This window comes from Gambusia affinis, linkage group LG02 (genome assembly GCF_019740435.1).
Source record: "Gambusia affinis linkage group LG02, SWU_Gaff_1.0, whole genome shotgun sequence".
Taxonomy (NCBI): domain Eukaryota; kingdom Metazoa; phylum Chordata; class Actinopteri; order Cyprinodontiformes; family Poeciliidae; genus Gambusia; species Gambusia affinis.
Window position 1 is genome coordinate 11,369,426 of NC_057869.1, and position 26,582 is coordinate 11,396,007.

The following is a 26,582-nucleotide window of genomic DNA, read 5'->3' on the forward strand; positions in this document are numbered from 1 at the left end:
AAACAAAGCCGTGACTTGTTCCGCGGCTCGGTACGTGATGTTCTCCAGCGGCACGCTGCGTTTTCTGTGCGCAGACAGGCGCTCCTCAAGTCCCGCCCCGCCCCTCGGACTCCGGCTCACAGAAAGGGACTTGAGATGCTACATTTTTATGACGAACTAGCATTTTTGTTCAGACCTCTATTTTTTGCTGCTTTCTTCAACATGTAACTACAACCTGTTTTTTTCTATTTGTGGGTTTTGTTTTTCCCTCTTTAAGGTTTTGATTAGTTATTTTTGTGTGGATAGTGGTCGAAACTAAGTAGTTTATTTGGCTTTCACTAGCTTATTAGCAAAGGGAAAGTTAGCAAAGTAGTGTGTGGCTGAACTTTTAGCTAACAGCGTCATGCAGGTAAGCTAACAAATTTGATTGCTCTTTTGATTAACCAAAATTAGTAATAAACACCAATAAATGTCTTCACGGCTTAAGAATTTTTTAAAAATTAGTTTTAAAAGTCAAGAGACCTTTAAATGTATCATGCCTTCTAACCGCTCGTCTTTTTTGGATGTTGTTGACAGATATTCTTCTCTGAGCGTTTCATTGTTGTCTAGCCCATTTAAAATAAGCTGGATTCATGATTAACCCGAGAGGAGAGCAGAAGACACAGCGGTACTCCATCACTTGCTTCCGGCCAGACTCAGGAATCTAGCGAAGCCACGTTAGAATAAGGTTTGCTGTCATGTCGGAGGCGGAGGAGAAACCCGGTACAGACGCGAAGTCAGAGTTTACAGCAGGAAATCTTTCCCCGAGTTCAACGCAGGCTCCAGGTGGGACACCTACTACTTCCTCCGGGGCTTCTCCAAAACCTGTGGCCACCTCAGCGACCGAGGATGAGGATGAGAGCGAAGATGAATCGGAGATCCTGGAGGAGAGTCCTTGTGGCCGCTGGCAGAAACGTCGAGAAGAGGTGATTATTTGCAGCACAAGTCATCCTTCACCCCTCATACGTCCATTTAAAAGGACTTTAAGCTTTCAGCTAAAGTTTGGGTTTCATTAAAAACTCATCTAAAAGTCCCTGTAGTCAATCAGAGGTTGTCTAATTGCATAAATACTTACAATACTACAATTTATTTTTGTGCAAAGAGAAACCTGAACCGATAAATATATCACCAATCAGATATTTATTACCAATTTTTGTAATGCTATGAGCTGCTGATACAGATTTTTGTTTGTTTTAATAAAAATGTTTCCAGTAAAATTAAAAAAAATATTTATTCAAGAACAGCTCTCATCTTTTTACAAAATAGAAAATCCACAAACACAGTAAAGTGTTTTGCATATCAAAATACAGATTACTTACTTTTCTTATGCAAACCTAAATATGTAATGCATACCATTCAATTCAACAAGATCTATTCAGTGCATAGATCAATGTCCAACATAACATTTAAAAGGAGAAAAGCGCAGATTTACTGCTATAAATTAGATTATTAAATCATTAATGTATTACTTGTAGAGGAGCTTTAATCAACTTTTTTTGTGAAAGATTGTTGAGCGGTCTATATTTTGAGCTGAGTTGGAATAACAGTTTGTGTTACAAACTAAGTTGACACTTCAAGCTGCTTTTAGCATCTTGTGGTTGTGTTAGCATTGCTAACTGTAAACATCAGCCTGTGATTATTTCTTGTTGAAAATGGCAGCCCATATTTTGAGTGAGTTTTCCAGAAGCCTGCCACTATTTGCCGACCCAGGTTGTCTCTAATTCTCTGAATTAGTGTTAAACACATTTTTAGTACCAACTTCCACCAGGAAAAATATTGTCTGTAGGTTAGACTTTAAATTTTATCATGATATATTGTGGTATTTATTGTGATAACAATAAAAGTGAAAGAAAGTATTTCAAACTTCTTTGGTGACTTTCTTAGGAAACATCACAAGCACAAAAACTGCTTTTAAAAACATTTCTGTTTTGAAATAGGTTTCTTCAGAAAACCTTTTACATAATGAAATGTGATTTTTTTAATCACTCAACTGCACACAGGAGCTGCATTTATCAAATGTATTGATTATTTATTGGTGCTCTTATGGAACCAAAAGTGAAGAATGTAGTAATGTACTGCAACAAAATGTCATCATTTAATTTGTATTTATCTTTTTCATGATAAATCAAAGCTTTTTATTATGATTGTGATACAATAAATCTTCACCCTAGTTGTCAACAGTCCTAACAGCAGGACTATTTCAAATTCATCTAAGCAAAAAATAAAAGAAAAACTTGTTTGTTACACATGGGAATGTTATTTCAAAAATCTTTAGGAAACAGTTAATTTATAATTTGAGTTAAAATAAAATAACTTCTCCTTTAAATGTAATCAGCTGATATGTACAAATGAAATTCTTTGTGTTTGTCAACAGTTCACCAAATTAATTTGAAGGCAGCCAGACCTTCAGCGAATCCACGCTTCTTAGTTTTTACTCATTTGCAACTTTCTTTTTGATCCTCTACAGATGACCAGCCGTGCTGTATTTTCATCCTTATCTAATATGTAGTTTCTGATCCCTTTAAATGCAGGTCAATCAGCGTAATGTCCCGGGAATAGATGCTGCTTATTTGGCCATGGACACAGAGGAAGGAGTGGAAGTGGTTTGGAACGAAGTCATGATTTCAGAGAGGAAGAACTTGAAACCGCTGGAGGTAAAGGCCTGATGTTACAGATGCAAAGAAAACAGTTAAATATGTATATTGTCAAATACTTCTTGGACACCATTAAGAAAATGTAAACTTCTCCCATGCACAGTTATTTCCTTATTTTTTGTTATATTTTTGGAATTGATTTAGGAGAAAGTAAAGGCTGTATTTGATAACCTTATTCATTTGGAACATGCCAATATCGTCAAGTTTCATAAGTATTGGGCTGACACAAAGGACAACAGAGCAAGGGTGAGTCTTGCGTCGTTTAACACACTTGCTTTTTTCCACTAAACAGTTTAACTTCTTAAAGATTTACATGTCTTGCATGTCTTTTCTCTGCCAGGTGATTTTTATCACTGAATACATGTCATCTGGAAGCTTAAAGCAGTTTCTTAAGAAGACGAGGAAGAACCACAAAAGTATGAATGAAAAGGTACAGGAAAAATATTCTGTTTTTAGCCCGTCTGAAAAAGAGTGACTTTTTTTATAAAGTGCCTCGAGACAGCATTTGTTGTGACTTGGTAATTAAAGTAATTAAAACTGAATTGAATGATCCTGCATTGTACTGATTGCATATATTTTTGCATTTCGAGTGTAAACTCTGTTCTACATCTGTTTACTTAGCTCGTCTTGAAAAGCAGCCACAATATCCATTAATAACATTCTTCTTGCTCCATCAGGCGTGGAAGAGATGGTGCACACAGATCCTGTCTGCGCTCAGGTCGGTTCAGTGTCAGACGTTTTGCTCAACTGACTTCCAGCTTAACGATCGTTTTGAGATCTTTGCTTTTAATGGTGAATTTATTCATCTTCTCTTTTGTTTTAGTTATCTCCACTCATGTGATCCACCCATCATTCACGGCAACCTTACCTGTGACACCGTCTTCATTCAGCACAATGGGCTCATTAAGATTGGATCAGGTATAAAATTACACCAGTTTCATCCCAAAGGCTTTGATAGGGGGAGTTAAATTGTGCTAAATTATGAATAAGAGAGCTCAAACTTTCACTTCACTTTTATGAATTGGACATTACATTTTTAACACCTCATAAAACCTTTCCCCCTTTTTTTTTTCAAATTAACTTCTCTCACACTTTTGCCATGACATTTTTCTTTTATTCACTCCACAATCTTTGAAACAATATCTTTATTCGATATTTTATTTTTCTGCCGTTCTGTAACGTTTAATTTGTACTTCATCTGCAGAGAAAACATGAAAATGTTTTTTTCCAGTTTAGAAATTTCAGATCACGCCCGTTTGATATGAAATTTAGACCAGATGTCACTAAAAAGAAACGAATAATCCATACAGAATGGTACTTTTAAGTAAATTAATACGTAAATCAAGTTACTGCTAAATATAGAGCAACAAAAAAACTGTACTTATTTAAGATACTTCCAGATTATGGCTCTAACAGTACTTGCTGGAAAATGTAGAGATATTGACCACTTTTATGAGTATTTTGTAACCATAATCATCTTTTGTAACACTTTAATGAGAAGCATTTTCCAGCCCATCAAACATGACAGAACTAGCCGCTGTTACATTCTTTATGTATTAGATAGATTAGATATGTATTTCATACTTATGGATATATTTTTATGAATTTTATATTGGTTGTGGGGTTTTTGTATTTGCTAAAACGTAAACTTAGACTTGAGTAGCTTGTCAACAAATAAATAAAAATCCTCATGAGGATCAATAAAGTATAGTAGTAATAATCTGATCCTGATGTTAATTGTACTGATTCCTAAATGCAGACAAAACTAAGCGCCTATTTTCTTTGCTTTCTTTATGTCCTTGCTGTGTTTTTTCTTTGTGTTCAGTATTTATCCCACTGTCTTACACAAAACTTTTCAACAATATGATTTATTTTGATGTCTTTCTACACAAGTAATACTTTGGTTGTGACTCCTGGTGTGAGTTCATTTACTAACCAAAAAGGTTTTATACTAATTTTTCCTTCTCTGGATTTTCTTTCTTCTTTCTCCTTCACATCTTTTTCCCTCTTGATGAAGTCGAAAACAAGTAACCTTTTGTAATTTGCAGTTGCTCCAGATACCATTAACAACCATGTGAAGACGTTCCACGAGGAGCAGAAAAACTTGCACTTTCTTGCCCCTGAATATGGAGGTAAGTACCACCAAACTGTTTTTCTGTGTTCATTTTAAGAGATGTTGAAGATATTGCATCCTTTGACAGACTTGTGATGAGTAGAAACAGTTTTTTTTTTTAACATCTGTTGTGACAACTAAAGCGTGATGAGACGCCTGGGAAGCTTTGTTTTAATGGTTTCTGTCACTGCAGCTGATAATGACGTCACCACGGCTGTAGACATCTACTCGTTCGGCATGTGTGCCTTAGAGGTGAGACGGTTCATAGAATGCATGACGTTTTCGCCTGAGCCGTTTCCCACGTGTGACCTCGTGTTGCTGTGCTGCAGATGGCGCTTTTGGAAATTCAGAGCAACGGAGACTCTTCGTACATTTCTCAGGAAGCCATCGACAACGCCATACAGTTACTGGAAGACCCGCTCCAGAGGGTGAAACACAGAGTTTTAATGCTTTTCACTAACTGTGCATAACAATTTTGGGATCTGCCTAAACTTCAGTTTTCATAAACAATATGTTTATCAGATATTTGTATATTTTTAGGAGTTAATCCAAAAGTGCCTTGCGTGTGATCCCAGCATGCGGCCTACAGCCCGGGAGCTGCTGTTTAACCAGGCTCTCTTCGAAGTGCCTCTATTAAAACTATTGGCTGCACACTGTATTGTCAGCTACCAGCGTGAGTCCTGAATCCACACATACAAATTTACACTGAGATCAACTCAGCAATTTTATTCAACCGGAGAGGATATTAGACAGTTGTATCTGATTTATAACTTAGGATATGCATGACTGAATGAAGCAGGAAATTTTAATTTCGCCTCAATCAGGAACTTTGTGGTCAAACCGATGATTTACTCTTTAACCTGGTCATCAGGTACTTCTGAAAAGTATTCACCCACTTGGGTATTTTAATTGCTTTTACAAATCAAATGATTGCTCAATTTTGGCTTTATAGACAAAAAAACTTTTATTATCAGAGTGAAGTGTCAGGTTATTGTAGCATAAACACACAAGGTCCATTCACTGGTTAATCAGCACCACCTGCTACTATTACTGCATGAAGACAAAATAACAGTCTAAGCAAATCAGAGGGAATGTTATTGAAAAGTATAAGTCAGGGGATGAACACTATAAAATCTCAAATGTTTTTTGAGACCATTAGCTGTAGTCATGTGGTGATTTTTCTCTCTTTATTCTGTCCAGACATGATTCCTGAAAATGCCTTGGAGGAAATTACCAAGAAGCTGGATCCCAATCTGGTTATCGCCGTTACGAAAGAGGGTGTTCAGCTCAAGTAAGTGATGAAAATGTCATTCAGAATCAGATGAAAGTTGGCATCTGTGACATGCAGCGCAATTTAAAACTAAAACTGTACCCATTCAGATACAATTATGACACAACTTAACTTAAGTTTAGTTTTCTTAAATGGCGCCGATTCACAACAAATGTTATCTGGTACAGTTAATGCATCATTTCTGTTTTATTTTATTTAAAAAACTAAATTGCAGGAAACTGATGAGGAGGAACCAGAGTTAAAAAAAATCTTTTTGTTAAATATGTTGGTTTTCCCAGTTTTGTAAAATACATTTTTTGAATTTATTTTACTAATTTTTTTAGGTATAAAGAACAATATATGATATTGATGTTGATATTGTTGATTTTATTATTGAAAATTAACAATAGTTACCCTCCCATTGTGTTTTTTTTTTCTCTAGGTTGTCCCAGTTTCCTGCCTTAGAACTTGACAAATTCCTGGAGGACGTGAGGTGAGTTTACATAAAAGCCCATAAAATTTCCACAACAGAGTCACCAAAAACTACAAGTAATACATTTTTAGATATATCTTTCTAATATCTTTGCAAAATATGCAATTTTTTAATCATTTTTGACAAATATTTATCCTTTTTTTTTTTTCTTCAAAAGTTTTTTCTTTTCTGTGTTTTATTTAAAAATAGAAATAAATTGGTGTTTGTTTTTTTTTTTGTTTTTAATTACAAAACACGTCCTTAAGTAGATCTTTCTAAGAAAAAATGCCGTGACTCTAAACTGTTTTTGGTCGATGAACTGAGGGCAAAAATAACTCTGGATTGTAAAGTCTGCCTTTTGCTATTTGGCCACAAGGAGGCAGTATTGAGCCATCCTATGGTCTTCATTTAGAACCAATGTATCATAAAGTTTTCATAAATCTCTCTTGTTTAAATGTGCTTTTCCTGCGCCATCAGGAACGGTATTTATCCAATGACGGCGTTCGGGGTGCCCAGTCCCCAGCAGACTCGGCTCAAAACAATCACGTCTCCTGTTGTCGTTCCTTTGGTCAAATCTCCCACACCTGAACCTGCAGAGCTCGAGATGCGGCGGGTGAGTTCAGTAATCATCGAATGTAGATTTAGGAATCATTTCTTCTTCTTTTAATGTTTATTTTTCCTACTGCAGGTTGTTCAGATGCAGTGTCACGTGGAGTCTGTTGAGGAGGGAGCAAAATATCATGTGTGTATTTTTTTTTCAAGCAATTTTGTTTTTATTGATTCACTACCGTGTATTTAAAAAAAAATCAATTTGTGTTTTTCTGTTTCTCTCCATCTAGCTAACATTACTGCTGAAACTGGAAGATAAACTGAACAGACATCTAAGCTGTGACATGTTACCTCGTAAGATCAAACTCTCATCGTTGCTACATGTAGTCCAACCTTTCAGCTACTCAAGAACTTCTTGATATTTAAAAACAAAATAAATAACAGAGTTTCTTTGAAATTCATTCACAGAAAAAAATTGCACTGGTTAAAGTTTATTATGGTTGAAGGTGGAGGCTTCTCAAAGAAAAAACAAAAAGAGAATTTTAAAAAATTAATACCAAAAATTAAAGGAAAATGTTGAATTTTAGTGCTATGTTTACAGTCATATTCAACATAGCTTGAAAAACTAGTGAGTGATTTTATTTGTAATTTCCACTGCAGTGTAAACTTTACAAAACAACTTCTTTATCCCCTAACTCAGCTGCTTTACAAAAGCATCTTATCCCTTGAATACTATCCTCTATTTTGTCACGTTACAGCTTAAAGAACTTAAAGTCAAGTTTACATTTCAGAAACAAGGCAGTTCAAAGTTCTTACATGATAAAAACACAACAAACAAACAAAAACTGTTACAGTGACTAAAGAGAAGTAATGAAGAGTTGCAATCCAGACTAATGTTCCAGTCAATTATTAAAATAAACTTTAAACAAACGGGTTGTTAGCTTTGATTTATAGGAACTCAGTGGGTTAAAAAAAGATGCATGCTTTTTGGTTTCTTTTTAACGATTAAAGATCTGAATAGTGTGGCCTGCATATGTAATCCGTCCCTTAGACTGTTGAAGGCTGATGGGAAGAAACCTCTACTTGAACAAAATATATCAATACAAGCTATAAAACAATTAGACCAGTGAAGGCAGAGCAGAGGTTCATCTCCCTGCAGAACAACAACCCCAAACATCTTGTTCTTCCACATCATAATTACACATTTTATTGTGGTTGTTTATTCCATAACATCCTAATTAATAAATTGATTTTTGTGGCTGCAATGAGACAAAATGCTGAACACTAAGCAGCATGAATGCTTTAGCAGGGGGTCTGTAAGATTTCCTCCGCAAGACTAAAGTGGTGATTAATACGTTTGCTGCCAGCAAGTTATTGGATCCGAGTTTATGAGTTAAAATGTCTCTCATTCTTTAAATAACCGGGTCAGGATGCAAACTGCTGTCGTAGAAAAGGTCAGTTTCACAAAGGTCAAGTCATTAGAGGCTGAGCAAATTACTAAGAATAGGACACTCTGGACTACTAAAGGAAAAATGTTTTATTTTTACATGTTATATTTAATTTATTAACTTTATATAGAGGGAGAGTGATTTAGAGAGCACCAGAGTTCTTCTTATTTCTTTCTTTATTCATAAGAAGTAGAGAAGTCCCAGTGTCAGGACATTTCATAATCAATGAATAAGTGGCAAAATTTAACTCTTCCTTAGGTCCATTTGCTTAAAAAATCTCTAAAATGTAATACATAATATATCAAAATATAATAAATTCAGTTCAAAACATACATTTTTCAAAGCTGTGCCTCAGCAGATCACTTTTTGTATGTTACTGCTTGTGATAAAAGCCACAATATGGAGAATATTATTTAACTGGCAGTAGAGTCTGCTGCTCTGTCGTAGGTATGACAGGTATGGTCGGCATGCGCGATGCTGCAGACCTGTGGAGAATGTCAGGACCCCGAGAGGCTCCAGCTGACAGCTGTCATCTCCTCTACCCGTCTCTTACGAGGCTGTAATGTCTCTGTCTCGCATCTATGCTCGCACTTTCAGTCATTTGGTGCCTGCTTCGTTTCTCTCCACATGTCGTCCTTTGCACTCTCGCGTCATAATTTCACTGACACACACACTGTAATTTGATACGTCCTTACAGTATACGTCCGCACACTAATCAGTCACACTAAGATGTTGATATTCTGAAGGGATCTCTTATCTGCCGATCACTGGTCCAATCAAATTTCCACTCTGGTTCGGTTTAGTCGCTGCTATGCATCTGGAGTTCAAGATTAATAACACTGGGAAATACAAAAACATATTTTTTGGAAGTTACCTGAAATAGGAATACTTTGCACCGCTGAATCCAAAAATTACATCCATTTTTCTCAGTCAGGTCAGGTTTTTATTCTAATTTGATTTATAGAAATCCGGACTTCTGACTAAATTGATGACATTTTTGTGACATCATCACTTCATTTCTGTTAATATTTCTCATCCAAAAAAGGTTTTAGGAGGAAAAAAATGGTTTCTAACAAAGTGTATTAATAAATTAAACTTGGGTTTCTGTAAATTGATTAACAGAAATCAATTCTGATGAGGGTAAGTACATATAAATTGAACATTACATCTTCATCTCTCCTCCTCCTCAGCACTCATTGATCCCAGATTCTCGGGAAACCGATCCAGATGTGAGAACAAGTCATGCTCTTTGATGCTCATGTCGCATCCATAGTTCAGAAAGTTGAGCTGATTGAGCAAAACCAAAGTGATCTTTGGATTCAGAACATCAAAATGACCTTAAACAGTTGAAAAACCCCAGACAATTGTTTTGGCTGCAGTCCAGGGCTTTTTATTTACCAGAATGTTCTCTCAGATTTGGGCATCAAAAAAAGCAGTGCGGAAGTGTTTTACTGATAAGTTTAGAAAAACAAAAATATTTATGAGATAAAAACATAAATAGTAGAATAAATCAGACATCAAAAGTTTAAAAAAAAATCTGACCTACTTAGCAGCATTTCAGTATTTTCACATTTGCAGCAGTTTTGCACTTTTTTCCATTTATTTAAAGATTTCATTATTATTATTTGTAGTAGTTTTGTTTTCTGTCATGTACATTTTATTGTCAAAATCATTTTCATTTTTCAGACCATATCCAGGTTATAACTGTCCTCAAATGACCGGTTCTGGCAGGATGTATTAATCAATTAACCCATTAATCAAACTACCCATTAACCGTTAAAATACTAATCAATGAGAATTTTTAAAATAATGTTGCACATCTTTACGCATTAATTTAATTTGATGGTAAAGAGATAAAAACTGCTTTGATTTGAATAATAAAAAATATTTATATGATCTTAAAAGTTTTATTTATGTCCTTCTACAGTCTAGAGGGCCACATTAAAGCTTATGGTGGGCCGGATTTGGCCCCCAGACCACGTGGTTTAAAACATAGGGAGGACTCACCTCCACAAACGTCACGGTTTTATCTTAAAACACGTAGCTCATCGAAACAGTAATATTAAGGCCCAAAAACGCCACCGTTCAGCAATCAAGTGATTGATTTCTTTTTGCAACGATTTGAATAAAGTTGGAAATAGATACCTTCAGTGAATCCAGTGATAATTATTTAAATGTTTAGATACTATACTTGATACTTAAACATGCAAATCCTTGAAGTATAAAAGGTTTCATGAGCTCATCAATCGTGTTGCTGTAGTTTAACTTGGTTGGTGTTGAAATGGTTTCACTAACTGCGGCTCTGTGTTTCAGATGAAAGTGTTAAAGATTTAGCTGGAGAGTTGGTGCAGCTGGGCTTGATCAGTGAGGTGAGTGTGTGACGCTGCGGCAGAACGGGCACTTCTCACCAACTTTACTGAAAACTCCTGATACAGAAGAAAAATGTTACTTTATAGCATTTGGTACCTCTGGCATATCATTATAACCACTGAGAACCAGTGAAAAACAGTGACTCTAATTATCATGGAACCTGTTTGGTTGTGTGTTTGTGGGGAATCAGCAGGGAATATCAGTATCAGGCTGGAACTGTTCTTTAAATGTGTCCAAAGCAGAAAAGATTGCAAACACCATAATGTGACGACAAAATAGCTTATTTGTTTAACTGAGTTAAATCCTAAGTGTATTGTGTTGTTTAAATTGTTATTTATATCATTATTTTTACAGCTTTCTGTTGTGTTAAAAAAAATAATACGTCTATTAATTTTCTATGGCAAATATGCAAAAAGCAATAAACAACAACAGTTGTGTTGCTGATCATTATTTTTCTGTTCCCAATCATTGATTTAACATCAATAATTGGGAACATGTTCCTGAGTCTTTTTCAAGAAAATAATCTTTAATTTGTCTGAAATCATCAGTTTATTTAACCACTTCCTGTTTTAATTGACCTGTTTCAGATTTTCCTTTTGCTTAAGAGACAACATACGTTTCATGTTTAATATTTATATATTTCTGGTTCTTAAAAATCATTATATATATTACCTTTCAATATTGCTTGAGGGAATAACTCACTTGTAGTTTTTATTTGTGTGTTTTTATTTATTTAAATCCTATTCTTGCTCTCTGCAGGTGGACCAAATAAAAATATCCTCACTGCTTGAAGAAACATTCAGCCAAGCTCTCCAGTAGCACAAATAATCTTGAGTACATCTTCAGCCTTGTTAGCAGGTCTTTCTAAGGAACTTTTGGTGATTATGTGACCAAAACAGGGAAGGATCCCTCACATCAAGACATAAATATATATTTATACATATATAAATATCCCAAATGCACAAAACATCCAACGTAAAGCCAGACGGCCCCATAGAAACCAGCAGCTGTGAACTTTCTATTTGACTTTAGGTTGTGTAATAATAAGGGGATTTGTCCCAGGCTGGGAACCCTTTAAACCAATGCTTTCTTTAAGTGTGTTTTGTTTACATGAGGAGCTGCCTCGTTTGTTTGTTCCATCGGAGGAGTTGGTCTAAACCACCTGGGAGATCCGAATGTCTCCTTTACCAACCTGCTGGTGTTAATGGCAGCATCCAGACCCACTGACAATCAGCAAACTGAATTTTCCCTACAGACTAGTATTGCCTTTCCATGCACACAAAAAAAAATTGAGCCAGGTTACTCCTTTCTAATTGCTTGTTTTTATATATATATATATATATGTTTCCTTTTTATTTCGCTCAACGTTTGCTTCCTTTCATATCATTTTCAGCTTTTTGTGCTTTCTCTGATCAAGCTGTTGCCTTCTAAGTTATATGTGAGAAGATTTTGGTTAACCGCTTTATTAAAGAAACAAAGTAAGTGCAATTATGGTATTTCACTTTATGGAAATGCATTACTTGCTTACTTACTTTGAGGTACTGTGAATTAGTTTGTTTTTTATATTTATATATATTTTTTTTCCATCTGTCAAAATGCTTTCAGGTCCTTTTTTTATATGAATTTTTAGTTTTCTTCTGTTTACAGTTGCTGCTGTCTGAGTTGACCAGTTACTTTGCCCTTAGATTTCAGTAGAAATGTGTGTACTGAACTTTGGTGTAGTAATTTCTTTGAAAAATCATCTTTGTGGGTTTTGTTGGAGAAACAGGTACTTTTGTTACAAGTCTTTTTTCCTTTTCCTTACGCAGCCGCCCTATCGAGGGTCTGAGCCAACAAAATACGTTTTAGTTATTAATTGGGTACAACTAGAGCTTGGTGTTGGTGTTGTCATTTTCGGTTTTAAAAGAATTACACACATTTTATGTCATATAGATCATGGTTCGACCTACGTTGAGATCAGGGAATTCATATCGGGATTTTTAGTAAATTTGCCTCTGCTGGTACTTCTTTTTCTAAAAAGGTCAAATATTTTTGAATACTGAGCATACTGCAAAAAATTACAGAATTTTTATTTTTTTTGTTGTTTATGTTAAATTTTTGGTTACATAATTCATATATCCCATATCACTGGCATTTTTTTAACTCTGTTTTATGAACTCTTTAATTATTAAAACATTCCCTTTTTCAAACATATTATGCTTACAGTCTGCTCCACGCTGTATGTAGTCAATCACAGACCATCGTTTAGGTGATTTCTATTATTCTTGCTCTTTGTGAACTGCTAGGATTGTGTTTTTCTAAGAGTAGCTCGAGTCAACCGGGGGAATGTAAACGGACCACCTCAGAGCACAGAAGGGGACCAGCAGGGTTCACATCGACTGTCTGCAGCCTGTTTAACTCTCCTCCTCCTCAACCCCCTTCAGTAGAGGTGATAAAACTGGTTATTAAATAATCAAACACATATGACAGCTTTAGCCTGTTACTCCATGATGTGAGCTTTTGGTTGTATTTAGATGTTTTATGAATTGTATTTTGACACAAATGTCAGTAAACGTGTGCCTTTTTGATGCGCGAGTTCTTTCAAATAAACGGCTCGATCGCTCTCTGCTTTGTAATTCTGGGATTATTTCTAAACTTAAGTACAAAAGTCCATGCATTTTGCCTATATGGTCATTGGAGCCAATGGCTTTATGAAAAAGGTGTTTGTGTTTTGAATAAATTTTATGCCTTTCTTTTCGTAAGTCAATTTTAAAGAAATTCAACTCTTAGATTCTTTATATAAATTACTAGATATGTCGAGTGCTTTTATTCCTGTGATTTAAAATTGTTGCATGGGCTACAGGTCCAAAGAGTTTCTGACCAATTGAGCCCAGTGAAGCTAAGTTCACACAGAGTCCTGCTGGAAAATGAAATCACTAACTTTATGAAGCGTCTTAGCAGAAAGAAATGCTCTAATTTTTCTGATAGATGGACCAATACCCAGAGTTGGATAGTAACTTATTACATTTAATTAACTCCATTTACTTGATTACCATTTTTTGGAAAAAAAAAAAAGGACTATTTAGAGTATTTTTGCTACTTTGTACTTTTTACTTTTATTTGAGTAATTTTATTATGAAGTATCTTACTTCTGTAAAATTTCTGGATTTTACTGAACTTTATTCAGCTGCAGTTTTTATTAAAGTTTCATTTTAATTGAATAAACTAATTTGTAAAAATATAATTTTGCCTGATTTTCTTTCGTTATATTAATTATTGTAATTTTTGTCTTTAAAAGACCTAAATTTCCACTTAACATTATATTTAGGTCCATCTGATTATGTAGTTTTTAAATAAGAAATTATGATAATTTCATCACTTACTCGGTACTTGAGTAGACTATTTACCAAATATTTTTGTACTCTTACTGGAGTAATTTCTTTGATGACTACTTTTACTTTAGTAAAACAAAAGGTTTACCCAGTACCTCAAGTATCTTTGATTCTTTGCCTCCACTCTTCCTCCAGACTATTCAATCTTGATTTTCTAATAAAATGCGATGTTTACTTTCATCTGAAAAGAAGTGTAACACTGGACAACCACCCTTAGCCCAGGTAAAACATTTCTGATGTTTCTCAGGTTCAGGAGTGGAAATGTTCTTTTCTTGTGCAACTTTCTCTACCACACTTTTTCCTTCAGCTCAATTTTCCTTTAATGAGCTTGAATATAGACAGCATCTTTAGCAATGACCTTTTTGTGGCTTCCCTGTGGACTTTTCTGTTTAAACGAAATATTTTGTTGCTCTTATGTATTATTTAAATTCTGTAAGAAACTCTATTTTGGCTTTTTATCAGCTGTAAGGTAATTAATTGAGTAAACACTTGAAATTTATAATTTTGTATAATGATTTAAATATCAACTTTTTCAAATATGTTTCGAATATATTCTAATTTCTAGTATTTTTAATAAATATGGAGCGCGTGCAGCACGTCGCAGGTGCACCGCAGGTAAATTACGTCAACCAGGAAGTGGACAGAGGGACGTCCGTGTGGGACGGAGCGGCTAAAGAAAATTTTTTTTATTTGAGCCTTTTCTGTGAAAAACACAACAATAAAGAGCAGAAAGACTTGAGCCCGCGGCAGAGAAATGTGCAGCTTTGGTGAGTCCTTGTTTTCTGGTAGATGTCATGAAATTAGAATCGTGTTTTCAAACGGGGGTCAAGGGTTGCCGTCCACGCTTTGTCTCCACTGCTGTAATTTACAGCAGGCCTCCGAGCACAGAGCGGATTATTTATGAAATGTCTGCATCATTTGTTGGGTAAATAGACGGGAATCTGCCGATAGTCCGTAAAAGCTTTGTGCGCACAGATGTGATTGTTGCAACCTGTGGAATGGTATCCATTAAAGAGTTTCTTCTTGAAAATGATTAAACCTGAAAAACAGGGAAAATAGTCAATGCTTAACTAAACTTTCCATGTATCGAGTAAGCAATTTATTAGAAGTGAGGTTTTCACTTTTTTAAATGAAAGTTGCGAGTTTTTGTACAAATCCAGTAGCTTCTACACAGTTAAGCTCACACACTTGGCAGATTAAGGTTTAAAATAGTGTTTTATTTTTGTTAACATTTTTCTTCTGACTGGAAGTAATACTAAGGTTCTGGAGCAGCCTGGTTAGAGTTTCACTTGAATCTGTGGAGGAAGATACAGATTAGGATGATGGGGAAGAGGCTTTCCAATGTTTAGCTTACTCACAGGTAAACTGACTAAATACAAGTGGGAACATGGCAAAACAAAAAAAAGTCAGCAATTATAAGAAGACTTTGGTTTTGGTACTGCCAAGGGGGGAAAAAAGTCAGTTATTAATAGGAAAGAAAAAAATCATTTTGAATGTTCCATTTTTAATCAAATTTTTCAAAAATGGTGTTGTCCTTTCAAAATTAATGTTGGTTCTACATTTTATTATTTGTGCTTGCTTCATTTTCATTCGGGAACAAACTTGTTGCAGAAGAGAAATGTGAAATTTTTGGCGTATGAATAAGTTTTTACTCAACGGTATAACCAATAAAACCTTTTCAAAACTAGAAAAGGGAGATATTTTAATGATGTGATTACCTAAATATAAATTTTTTTAAATTTAAGATGAAACCGGCTATGTCCTAAGACATTTGATATTATTAGATATAAATTCACCTTGAACGACATCTCAAAGCCATACAAGATAAGAAAAAGACCAATTTTAGATCTTGTTATATGCAATCCCACTTGTTCCTTATTCAGTTCAAATTAGTCCAGTTATTTCCAATAGGATTTAACTATATAGTTGCATTTATTTAAGTAACTACAAACAAATGTAACATCTCTTCAACCTTGTGTCTCTCTTCCTTAGATAAGGACAAAGGGCCGGGGCGGCTGATGAAAAAGGGGCTCGTTCTCATCCTGGTCGGCCATATTAACTTCATCCTGGCAGCCATCGTCCATGGCAGCGTCCTGCGCCACATTTCCAAACCCAGTCAGCACATTAGTACGCAATACACTGTAGCCAACATCATTTCTGTCACCTCTGGCCTGCTGGTAGGTTACTGCGTCAGACATTTTGTTTTTAAACCAGCTGAGGAAACGGATGCATTAAAATGCAGTTATCAGGGGTTGTGCAACAGTTGTGTCACATGTAGCATGTGTTTGACTAGTTATTTTCATTTAATGGCTTTTAAAACAATATTGGCTAAATGTTCTCATTCAAACCTGAGGACACATGGTGTGTGGCTGGCAACACTATTTCTTTTTTTTGATAAGCCTTCACTACTCCTTTGTCTCGTTTCTATCTTTTTTCTTTGTCCAGGTCCGTCTCTTTGTTACAGCATTTCTCTCCTCTGCTCCTGGTTTTCTCTTCTTTCCAGGCAGCTGAGGGGAATTACACATCAACCACATTTTCTCTAATTGTTTATTGACTTTTTTTTCTGGTTTGATAATAATGCTGGATGCAGCTATAGATTCATTAGATTCATGTTTGCATTGTGAGAATTATACAGATGTAATTTTTAGACCATAAAACTTCTCCAGCTGAACTTGGTACAGAATGCGTCTCCATTTATTTTATTTACATTCATTAAAATCTATCTTCTAATCGTTCAACTTTTGCAGTTTGTTTAGCTTTTGTCACTGAGCAAAGCAGTGTAATTTAGTTTTATTGTTATATTTACAGGGCATTGCAAAATATTAATAGCCTAAAGACCTTCACATCTTGTGACATTACAACAACACTTAAAAAAAAATTGATTGATTTTATTTATTTTTTTTTGCGATAAGGTTTTGAAACATTTTTACAAATAAAATCTGGAAAGTGTGTTGTGCGTGACTCAACAGTCTGTAGAGACAATTTTTGCTGCAGTTGCATCTCCAGGTGGTTATGATTATGTCTGTTTTCAAATCCAGAGATTTAAAATTTAGTCCAATCTTTCTTCAAAACGAGATTGAACAGAGAGCATGTGTGAACAACAATCTGCAAATCTTAACATTAATTCTATTAGATTTAAATCGAATGAATGAATGAATGAATGAATCATTTCAGCTGAACAGATCCGTGTAGCTCTGGCTGTTTGAGTTATGATCCTTCTGGAAGGTGAACCTCCACCGCCCAGTTGAATCATTTTCTTCTCCTACTTCCCTCCATCAGTTCTGATCGGCTTCTCTGTCCCTGCTGAGGAACACCAAGCCCACAGCATAATGCTGCCATGTTTCACAGAAGACATGTTGTCATGTTTTCTGTTCAGTCACTTCTTCATTCTTTCACAAGTTTTCATACTTCCTTACATAACAGAAAATAGTATTTTATCTGTTTTTAAAATGATTCATCTGTCTTGTCAGTGTTCCCACTGTATATTTAATTACACAGGTGAACTCCAAGTACCAATTAGTTGACTTCAGAAGGAAGTTGTTTGGGCTTGATTTTGTTTGGGGATATCATAAAACCATGTAGAATTTTTTTCTCTTCACTTGGTTTCTGCAGTGCACCTATTTGCAATAATTTAATAATTTGAAATAAAGTCCGTCTTGCTGCATCATGACTTGTACTGATTCCTAAACTTGAAGATACTTAAATACATTTTATAAATCATGTATCTTTCACAACCACTCACTTGGACTATCTGGGCAAAGAACAGTCAGAGTAATATAAAGCAGAGATTGTTAGGATAAAAACAGGCAACTTCTAATATTGATGCCTCAACCAATCAAGTTATTTATTGTTCACTGTTTATTAGTGTTTTTTTGCCTTTATTTATTGTTTTACAAGAAATATTTCTGTCTGCAGCCTCTGCCAGCCTACTGATTTCTTTTTCTCTTCTGCATTGGAGCAACAACATAAAACACATAAGATATAAATCCTTCTGTCCCAGTTGATCACGCTCTGTTAGTGCAGTCATACTGCTGTGTGTTTTTCTCTGCCTTCAAGACAGAACTTGCCTGTCATAAAGGAGCTGGTTCTTCAGACCAGTCAGCTGTCCCTGCAGGGCAGGCCTCATTACCTTCATTTATCAGACAAACTGACACTCGTCAGCAATAAGATGGTGTGAACGTTCACTTCTTTCTCTGAAATTTCCTTCAAATTGGATGTGAGGGTCATAAATAAGGTCGATAAAACGTATGAGGGTTACAAGCTACAAATTACAAAATATATGGATTAGATTTAGTTTTTGTCGATAGCTTCTGTTTCGATGTTCAGCGTTCTCTTTGCTGATTTAATTCACCTTTTTTTTATTTATCCAAACATCCATATTATGGGGCGACTGTGGCTGTATGGTAGAGTAGTCGTCTTGCAATCGGAAGATTGTAGGTTCGATTCCAGCTTCCTCCTGACATGTCGATGTGCCTCTGGGCAAGGCACTTAAATTGCCTACCGATCTGCGTATTGGTGTATGAATGGGTGTGTGTTTGTGAGTGCGAATGGGTGAATGTGACTCTAGTGTAAAGCGCTTTGAGTGGTCAAAATGACTGGAAAAGCGCTATATAAGTTCAGTCCATTTACCATTTACCATTAATAATCCAGTTTCACAACCCGGGGCTAGGATTTCTTGTCATTTGAGAGTCTAATAAAGTCCACTTTGCTCATGTTTGTCTCACAGAGCATTGCCTCTGGGATTATTGCCATTGTGGTTTCAAGGAACCTTCATAAACTTAAGCTGGTAAGAGTTTAACACGTCTCCAGATACTGAAACACATCATGTTGCGTTTTATTTTCCCACCTTTCATGACGCTTCCTCTGTGTCCTCAGATAATAGGGCTTCTGACGGCGTCCTTCCTGAACGCCCTGCTGTCAGCCGCCTGCAGCGCGGGGCTCCTCGTAGCCATTAGCGTCACCATCGCCCATAACGGGAGCGGTCTGATGGTGGGATGCAACGACACGGTGGTGCCCATCAACGCTCGCTCGCCTGTCAGCGCTCAGTGCCCGTTTGATACAACACGAATCTACGTGAGTGGAAGCTGCATTGCTTAATGCTTTTTATTAAATGATATATACACTTATTGCTTTTTCCACTTCCTGCTGTGGCTCAGGACACCACGCTGGCCTTGTGGATCCCCTGTGCTGTGCTGTCGGCAGCGGAGGTCGGCCTGTCGGTGTGGTGCTTCATGGTTGGACTGGCTCTCAGAGGGATCGCGCCGTGTGGGAAGAGCTACATCAAAGAGCAGGTGAGTCTCTTTGCGGGGCAGACCAAAGCGCTCGAGGCTCTACCTGTGGTCTGTGACTGTCTGCATCTCCCGCTGACTCACAAAGTCAAACTGGTTCTGGTTTGGTTCTATTCAGACACAGAACCTGTTCATGTATTGGATCATCTGTGTTAAGTCAGTCAGGGTCTATCCACATACATATTTTTCAGCTTTTTAAGCTTTTCCTAGACAAAAAGTTAAATTATGCATCACTATAGAGGTATGAAGCAAATTTCAGTTTGATTGCCACATTTTCTTTTCTTTTTCATCACAGTTGGAAGAAGAGACTGAAAACTCTCCACAAACTCGTCGCCTTATGGGAAAACATTTCAATGCTGAAGCATAAAACACTTCATAAGTCTGTAGAAATCTGTCCATTTCAAACTGAGGAACTTAAAGAGCCCTTATGAAGGTTAATATGTGCTTCGATGTGTGTGTAAATGTGACAATCTCTTAAAATGTTTAGGTTTATTAGAACCAAATATGAAACCAGTGAATACAGTTTTTTAGTTTGATTTTTATTTGTTTGTAAAAGTAATTATTCAACCGTTTGTTTACCTTTTTTAACCACTCCATCAAATATAACACGCCTTATAAATTATAAGATAATTAGTTTTTCTACATTCAGCTTTGATTTCCATTAAATTTAATACCATAAAATAGTAAACTGCATATTTTGGTTTTTTTTGTTTTAGCTATTAAATATTAAACAGGAAGGTAAATGAAACATGCAGCACTTTGGGGTGCAGCTGCTCTAATATTGCATATATTGTTAATTAGAACCAAAACTGATAATTACCTGTTTTTTATATATATACATCTTACTTTAATTGCATTGTTTTAAAAATTGTATTTTGATGCATGTTGGATATTTGTTTCATTTTCTACATCGTTTGCCATTATCTATCAACTTGGTTCAATTGTTATTTTATTTTTTTTAAATAATATAATAACTAAAAAGAAACATTCAAATATCCTGGTAAAGAAATGTATTCTGAATAACATGCATAAAAAAAAGTTAAATCTGAAAAGCAGTGTTTGGACTTATATGTGTTCTGTAAAGTTGGTCATTGTTAAGTGGGGTCACATTAAAAGGTTAAAACCAGTATGTGGGTCAGCAGCCTGAGCCGGACCCCCCACAACTCTGTGACAGAGAGGATCAGGATCAGATCAGCCATGAAACGGTTAATCTGGGGCCGTGCTTAACTGTGTGGAAGGAAATCACAGCATAAAACACTAATCCTGAAGCTCTGCAGGACAAATATTGACATAAGTGTTGACTAAAACAGTCACAACAGTGTCACGCTGCAGCAAGAAATTTAAATAATTTTAAGGAGGACTTTAAAGACTTGAGTAAAATATGTGACATTTTATCAAGTGACTTGTAACTAGTGACACATTCTTTGCTTTTTTTATATTATTGACATTTAATCAATGTTATTTAGTCAGTGCAATCTTTAATCTTTTTGGCTCAGATAACTCTGGTTACCTTGTCAGTCCAGGAGTGACTTAAGACAACAAATGCAACATTTGTCGTACAAATCATGGATATTTGTTGTGGCTGGTGAACCTTTGAGTCAAATTGCATTTTCTTCCACTCAACTTTCTATTTTCTTCCACTCTGAACAGCCAACATCTTCAGCAGTGACTATTTGTGGCTGACTCTCTTTGAGGAAGGGGTCATTGCCTGTCTGCTGGACAAATGTCAATTCAGTTTTATCTACCATTGTGTAAGCCATAACACTACATTTCTGTATTAAAATCAATTTTAATGGTCTCTATTTAGAGAAACGTCATTTGTGGTTTTTATTAATTTTAAGACATAATTCTCAAACTAGTTCAAGCAGAGGTCATAAATGTACTAGGCTTCTCTGAATAACATTCATGAGACAAACTGAACTACTGAGACAAATTCATTTTTAAGCATATTTCAAGCTGTGAGAAGTGAGAAGAGCTAAATTGTGTCACCCCATGAAGCACAAAAAATAAGTAAATAAGTAAAATGCAGCACCTTTCAAAGCTCATATTTATGACGCATATTTTGGTTATAACATTGCAGTCCAGTCACGCAGTCAAAACACCAGAACGCATTAGGCTTCATTAGTATTCCATTATAGTCGAGATGAATTTTTAAGCAGCCCACTGTAGGTCTAACACGCCCACATCCACTCACACTGTGAAGTCAATTGGCTCGCCTGCGCGCTCACGCTCAATCCGCGCTCCCGATGACTCGTGGGCAGCGATCAGCCAGCTGCAGCGCAGAGCGGACCAGCGCTGTACTGCGGTGAACAGAGCCCGGGACCACCCGAACCGCTCGCTGTTCTACACACAAGGTAAAGCATTTCCTCCTTTAACATTACACCTCCCTCATCTCTGCGGCTCTTCTGATTCTGAGCTGCAAAGCAGGCGTGAGGACTTGGACAATAAACGCTTTAAAGGGAAAATGTGCGCAAACAGCGCGCTGTTGCTGCGTGGAATACGCTGCGGTGACAAACGGACTGGTGATGATTTTCTTTTTTGTACCGCGTGTGGTTGTCGCTTCGACAACGAAGATGCTTCCGTGGGCAGAGCGACGTGAAATGTCTGCGCTCTGAAACCACCCACTTCATTTTCTCTGATAACCAGAAGGAGCGAACGCTACCGACGCGCCTCACCGTGAATGTTACGCAGGTGTTCACCTAAATTACTAATCAATGTAACAATGTTAATGGCTGCTGGCTGACAGCAGCTGGCGTGCGCGACGTCGTCACGCAAAGCTGAAGAAATGTCCATGTTGCATTAGAATATGATAGTGGAGCATATAAGCTGTAAAGTTTACAATACAGCAACACGGAAAGTCGCGTAGTGGGTCAGAGTGAAACATTACAGGAGCGCTGCTTTTATGGAGCGCAAAAAGTGCCACAATATAATACACAATTTATATATATATATATATATATATATATATATATATATATATATATATATATATATATATATATATATATATATATATATATATATTGCATGCTATTATTATTAAAGTAAATTGGTTATTGATAAGGAAATCCATTTCTAATTGGAGGTTAAAAACTCCAAGTGAATTTTGTAATTTCTGGAAATGAATGTAGAATTTAGCCACATTTTTAAATTATACATTTGACTGATTATAATGTTTTAAAAATAAATCAATTTATGAAGTGTTTCAGCACCATACTTTTAAATAATTATTTTAATAATTACAACTTAAATAATTTTATCGTAGTCATTTGCTGCAGTACATGGCTTAATTTAATATCGTTTTCTATCAGCCTTTCCCTTCAAAATCTGTTGGCGTTACTACTGTGTGTACGCTTTAACATAAAAAGTGCTCCTGGAATGGCATTTCTGCTTGTTTTTGTTTTGTTTTTTATTTTTGTGCTCATGATTTGTCGTCATACTGAGCTGGGTTCAGCAGAAGACTTCCCCTGTTAAAAGAGGTTGTTCCTTTCCACTGTCGTCCGTGTTTGACCAAAACAAGGATTTACTGCAAAATCAATAACTGATCGACGCGATCGGCTGAACTTTATTTCTGTAGACTACTGCCATTTTAAAATGAAGTTGATTGCATTGTATGATTAGTTGCATCACATTTAAAAGTTTAACCTACATGATCAAAATGTTTGTGTTTGTATATAAATTTAATGTTTTGTCATTTTAAATTGCCTCGGGTTGATATCTGTTTTGAATTGGCTTCATACAAATAAAATAAAAAGAACTGAAATCAGAGGGTAGAACGCTGTATTATTTCAACATTTAATTTCAATTAAAGAATTTTAACATTTTAATATTAATATTGCATTAAATTAGATTTTAATTAGGGGACACATAAATTATTGTTGAATTTTCTTACATTTTTAATGGCACTTTTTGTGCTCCGTATAGCTGTTGCCCAGTGAAGCTCACACAAACAGGAGCGGAGGTGGGGGAGTGTCTGAGCCGCTCATCCGCAGGTGTACGTCCACGCAGGCGTCTGAGCTGACAGCAGCCGCCGTGGTTCACTTTGAACACACTTTCTGTAGAGTGCAACCTGACCCTGCTGACTCAGCTCTCGAACAAGAAGATAATCCGACACTGAGGCAAGCCAAGACAATTTTTCTTAAGAATGCAAACACACACACTTGTCAGGAAAGAAAATTGGCTTTGCACCGTTTTGGGGGATGTAAAATTGTATCATAATAGGATGAGTTTATCTATGTAAAGAAGGGTGTGGCTGACCAGAGATGATATCTGCAACAGTGAACTTCAAGGAAATCCACTTTGCTTTTTTAGGCAATAATCCCCTCTTTGTATATAAAACTTGTAAGACCTGCTTTTAGGATCCAAAGCAGTCTGACGGTTTAAAAGGAGATATTTTGTGTCTTTGCAGGGTTGTTGGTGATTATGACACACTGGAGCGTCGGTGGTTCTGGCCATCATCTCTGGAGAAGAACAGTTAAGGAATTAAAAGAATAAAGACCAGAAAGAAAACGGCAGGAGACAACCTGCATATGGAAGATGGAGCTTTGCAATAAGCTTAAGGATGGAGTCGCGTTTACAAGCCTTTGACCAGTGGAGCACTGGGATTCAGAGAAAAATCCAATAATGGGAAATCAGTCTAGAGATTCTGAAACACAATGAGATTATTTCCACACAGTTCAGCTCTGTTGAATTTGGCGTTCCCTTGTGTAGTTTAGACTGTGTGCATCCTGTCTTTTAGTGTTGGTTTGTGGGTTTCACATCCATCACTTTCAAAATGGACATGTTTCTCTCTTACCAAGCTGCTGTCAAAATAAGGATGATATAAACAACCTGAATCCCTGACAATATGTCGAGCGTTAAAAAGAAAACACCTGTCAGCGGAGGAGACGGGCGTTCAAAAACTGTTATAAACAGCTGCAGACAGAACGTCCCTTCCTGCTGTCTCTCCATCCTCCTCCTCCTGCTCCTCTTCTCCCTGGGTTCCCCTCACATGGAGTCTATAGAGAGCCACAGTGAATTCAGCTGTGAGCCCATCAGACTGAGAATGTGCCAGGATTTGCCTTACAACACCATACAATTGTATCTGAAATGAAAACTGGCGTTATGTGCTAACATTAAAATCATCAGCTCAGAATGAGAATCTTTCAGAGGCAGCAGGTCCATCCATCAATCCATCCAGGCTGCAGATGAACAGTTGTAGAGTTGGATAGTAACTCTACATTTACTCAGTTACATTTACTTGAGTAACGTTTTGGAAAATACATACGTTTAGAAGTGTTTTTATTTGAATAATTTTATTTTGAAGTGTCACTGCTTTTATTTGAGTAAAATTTCTGGATAATCTGTCTGCTGAGTAAAGTCACTGAATGAAGAAAAACATTTACCAGAAACACACCTGCGGTCTTTGTTCCATAAGTTTTTTTTGTTTTTTTTTACTGAATTAAATTATTTTATTATTTTTATTTGGATTATTTTCATCTTGGTCTTTAAAATACCAACATTTCCACTTAATAGTATTAGTATTTTTAGTTCATTTGATTGTGTAAGTTTTAAATATTAAATGATTGTTTTAATCAGTAATTTAGTAATTACAATATGCTAAAGTAGTTCTACTCTTGAGTACAGTTATTTGTGTACTTTACCCACACATCTGTTTATTACTCTCAGTAATTTACATGTTCATTTTTATAAAAGAGTGCAGTACAACCACAACACAGGGTTATGCTAATATCCTATATTCTTTATCGTTGGTGCTTACAGGCACGGGTTATTCAGAAACAAACAAGGTTCCTTCTTGCTTTCTGCAAATGTTCCCTCAGAGCCTTTAATCTGTGAGCTGCAGGAGACACAAAGCTGCAGGCATGAAAATTGAGGATTTAAGCGAAGCAGAGAACGGGCTCTGCTTCATCTCTCCTGCTCATGTTGCAGATTCATCTTCCTACATGTTGCTTCTTCTTGGACACAGATGGATGTGTATGTACTCATCCAGTCATTCCTGACCTTTTAGTTTTCTATATGAGCTCTAGCTGACAGACAGAAGGTGCAATCTGATCAGCAGAACAGGGAAAATATTCTCCAATGAGGTTTGTGTGTGTGGTTTAAAGCTTTTAAGAAATTCCTTGGTGTGTGGACATTTGTTTGTAGCAACTGAGGGGAAATAGTGCTGTGTTACACACACACTATGCTTCATTATCATGTTACCCCTCTTTCCTACGCCATTGTTAGTCCCTGGAGTGTGAAAGGACACAGAACAAGGTGTTGTTCAGTAACTACGCTGTAATTACCTGTTTTTGTCCAGATCACTATGCAAAACCTGGGTATTTTCTGAGGTGTTAAGTTTACTGACATTATTTCCTCACTACATTATAACTCTAACCCACAAATAGGGGATTAAGTGCAAATTTCAAACATGCAGAGCTTCTGTTATTTTCTTTTTGCACAAAGCTACACCATAATCTGACCAGCAGAGGTCCGGCCTTGTTTTGACGACTGAATTTAAACATCCCAAATATCTCCAGCAGCTCATTCAAATAAATCTGCTCCCAGCTGTTCATAGTTGGTGTATTAAATTACTCTTGCTGAAAAGCAGATGAATTTGAACAAGGCATGTGTTGGCTGGCTGAGCTGCATGTTTAATCCTGAGGGATTTTTGATGTTTTTATGCTTAGTAAGCACTTTCTCATGTCAAAATGGATGATCGAAATTCTGTAATTTTGTGGCTGAACAAGTTTTCTGTGATTTCCCTTTTTCCAAATCAAAATATTTCTATAGGAACTTATAATATTGCTAAGGATCCGCAGCAGGATGATTACTTTCTTTGTAGAGCTGCTGACTGTAGTTCATTACGGTCAGAGCTGCAGCTACAGTCATGGCCTTTAATCAGCAAATGAACGACAATTGCTCAGTCACGTCAGATCCCCAGTGTCTTGTCAAAACACGCTACCTCAGAGACTCCAAGAACCATCTGGTGCTGAACTTGATTTGACCCAGATGAAGCTGGAGCCAGGTAACCAACACCTTCATCTCTCC

General features: G+C 36.3%; 2 protein-coding genes across 2 annotated transcripts; both read left to right on the plus strand.

Moving 5' to 3' along the window:
- Positions 1-116: 116 nt before the first annotated feature.
- Positions 117-13,497, plus strand: LOC122819292 (nuclear receptor-binding protein-like). The gene is made up of 18 exons (XM_044095916.1): positions 117-388; positions 556-944; positions 2,550-2,672; positions 2,817-2,918; positions 3,013-3,102; positions 3,350-3,390; positions 3,496-3,590; positions 4,721-4,804; positions 4,979-5,037; positions 5,115-5,213; positions 5,326-5,458; positions 5,986-6,076; positions 6,498-6,548; positions 7,005-7,140; positions 7,216-7,269; positions 7,367-7,430; positions 10,838-10,893; positions 11,654-13,497. Exons 2-18 carry the CDS (start codon positions 717-719, stop codon positions 11,711-11,713), a joined length of 1,566 nt encoding a protein of 521 aa, XP_043951851.1. The 5' UTR covers positions 117-388; positions 556-716; the 3' UTR covers positions 11,714-13,497.
- Positions 13,498-14,857: 1,360 nt separating this feature from the next.
- LOC122819301 (keratinocyte-associated protein 3) lies at positions 14,858-21,349 on the plus strand. Its single transcript, XM_044095928.1, has 6 exons — positions 14,858-15,032; positions 16,258-16,442; positions 18,992-19,051; positions 19,141-19,338; positions 19,422-19,556; positions 19,849-21,349. Exons 1-6 carry the CDS (start codon positions 15,020-15,022, stop codon positions 19,918-19,920), a joined length of 663 nt encoding a protein of 220 aa, XP_043951863.1. The 5' UTR covers positions 14,858-15,019; the 3' UTR covers positions 19,921-21,349.
- The last annotated feature ends 5,233 nt before the right edge of the window (positions 21,350-26,582 follow it).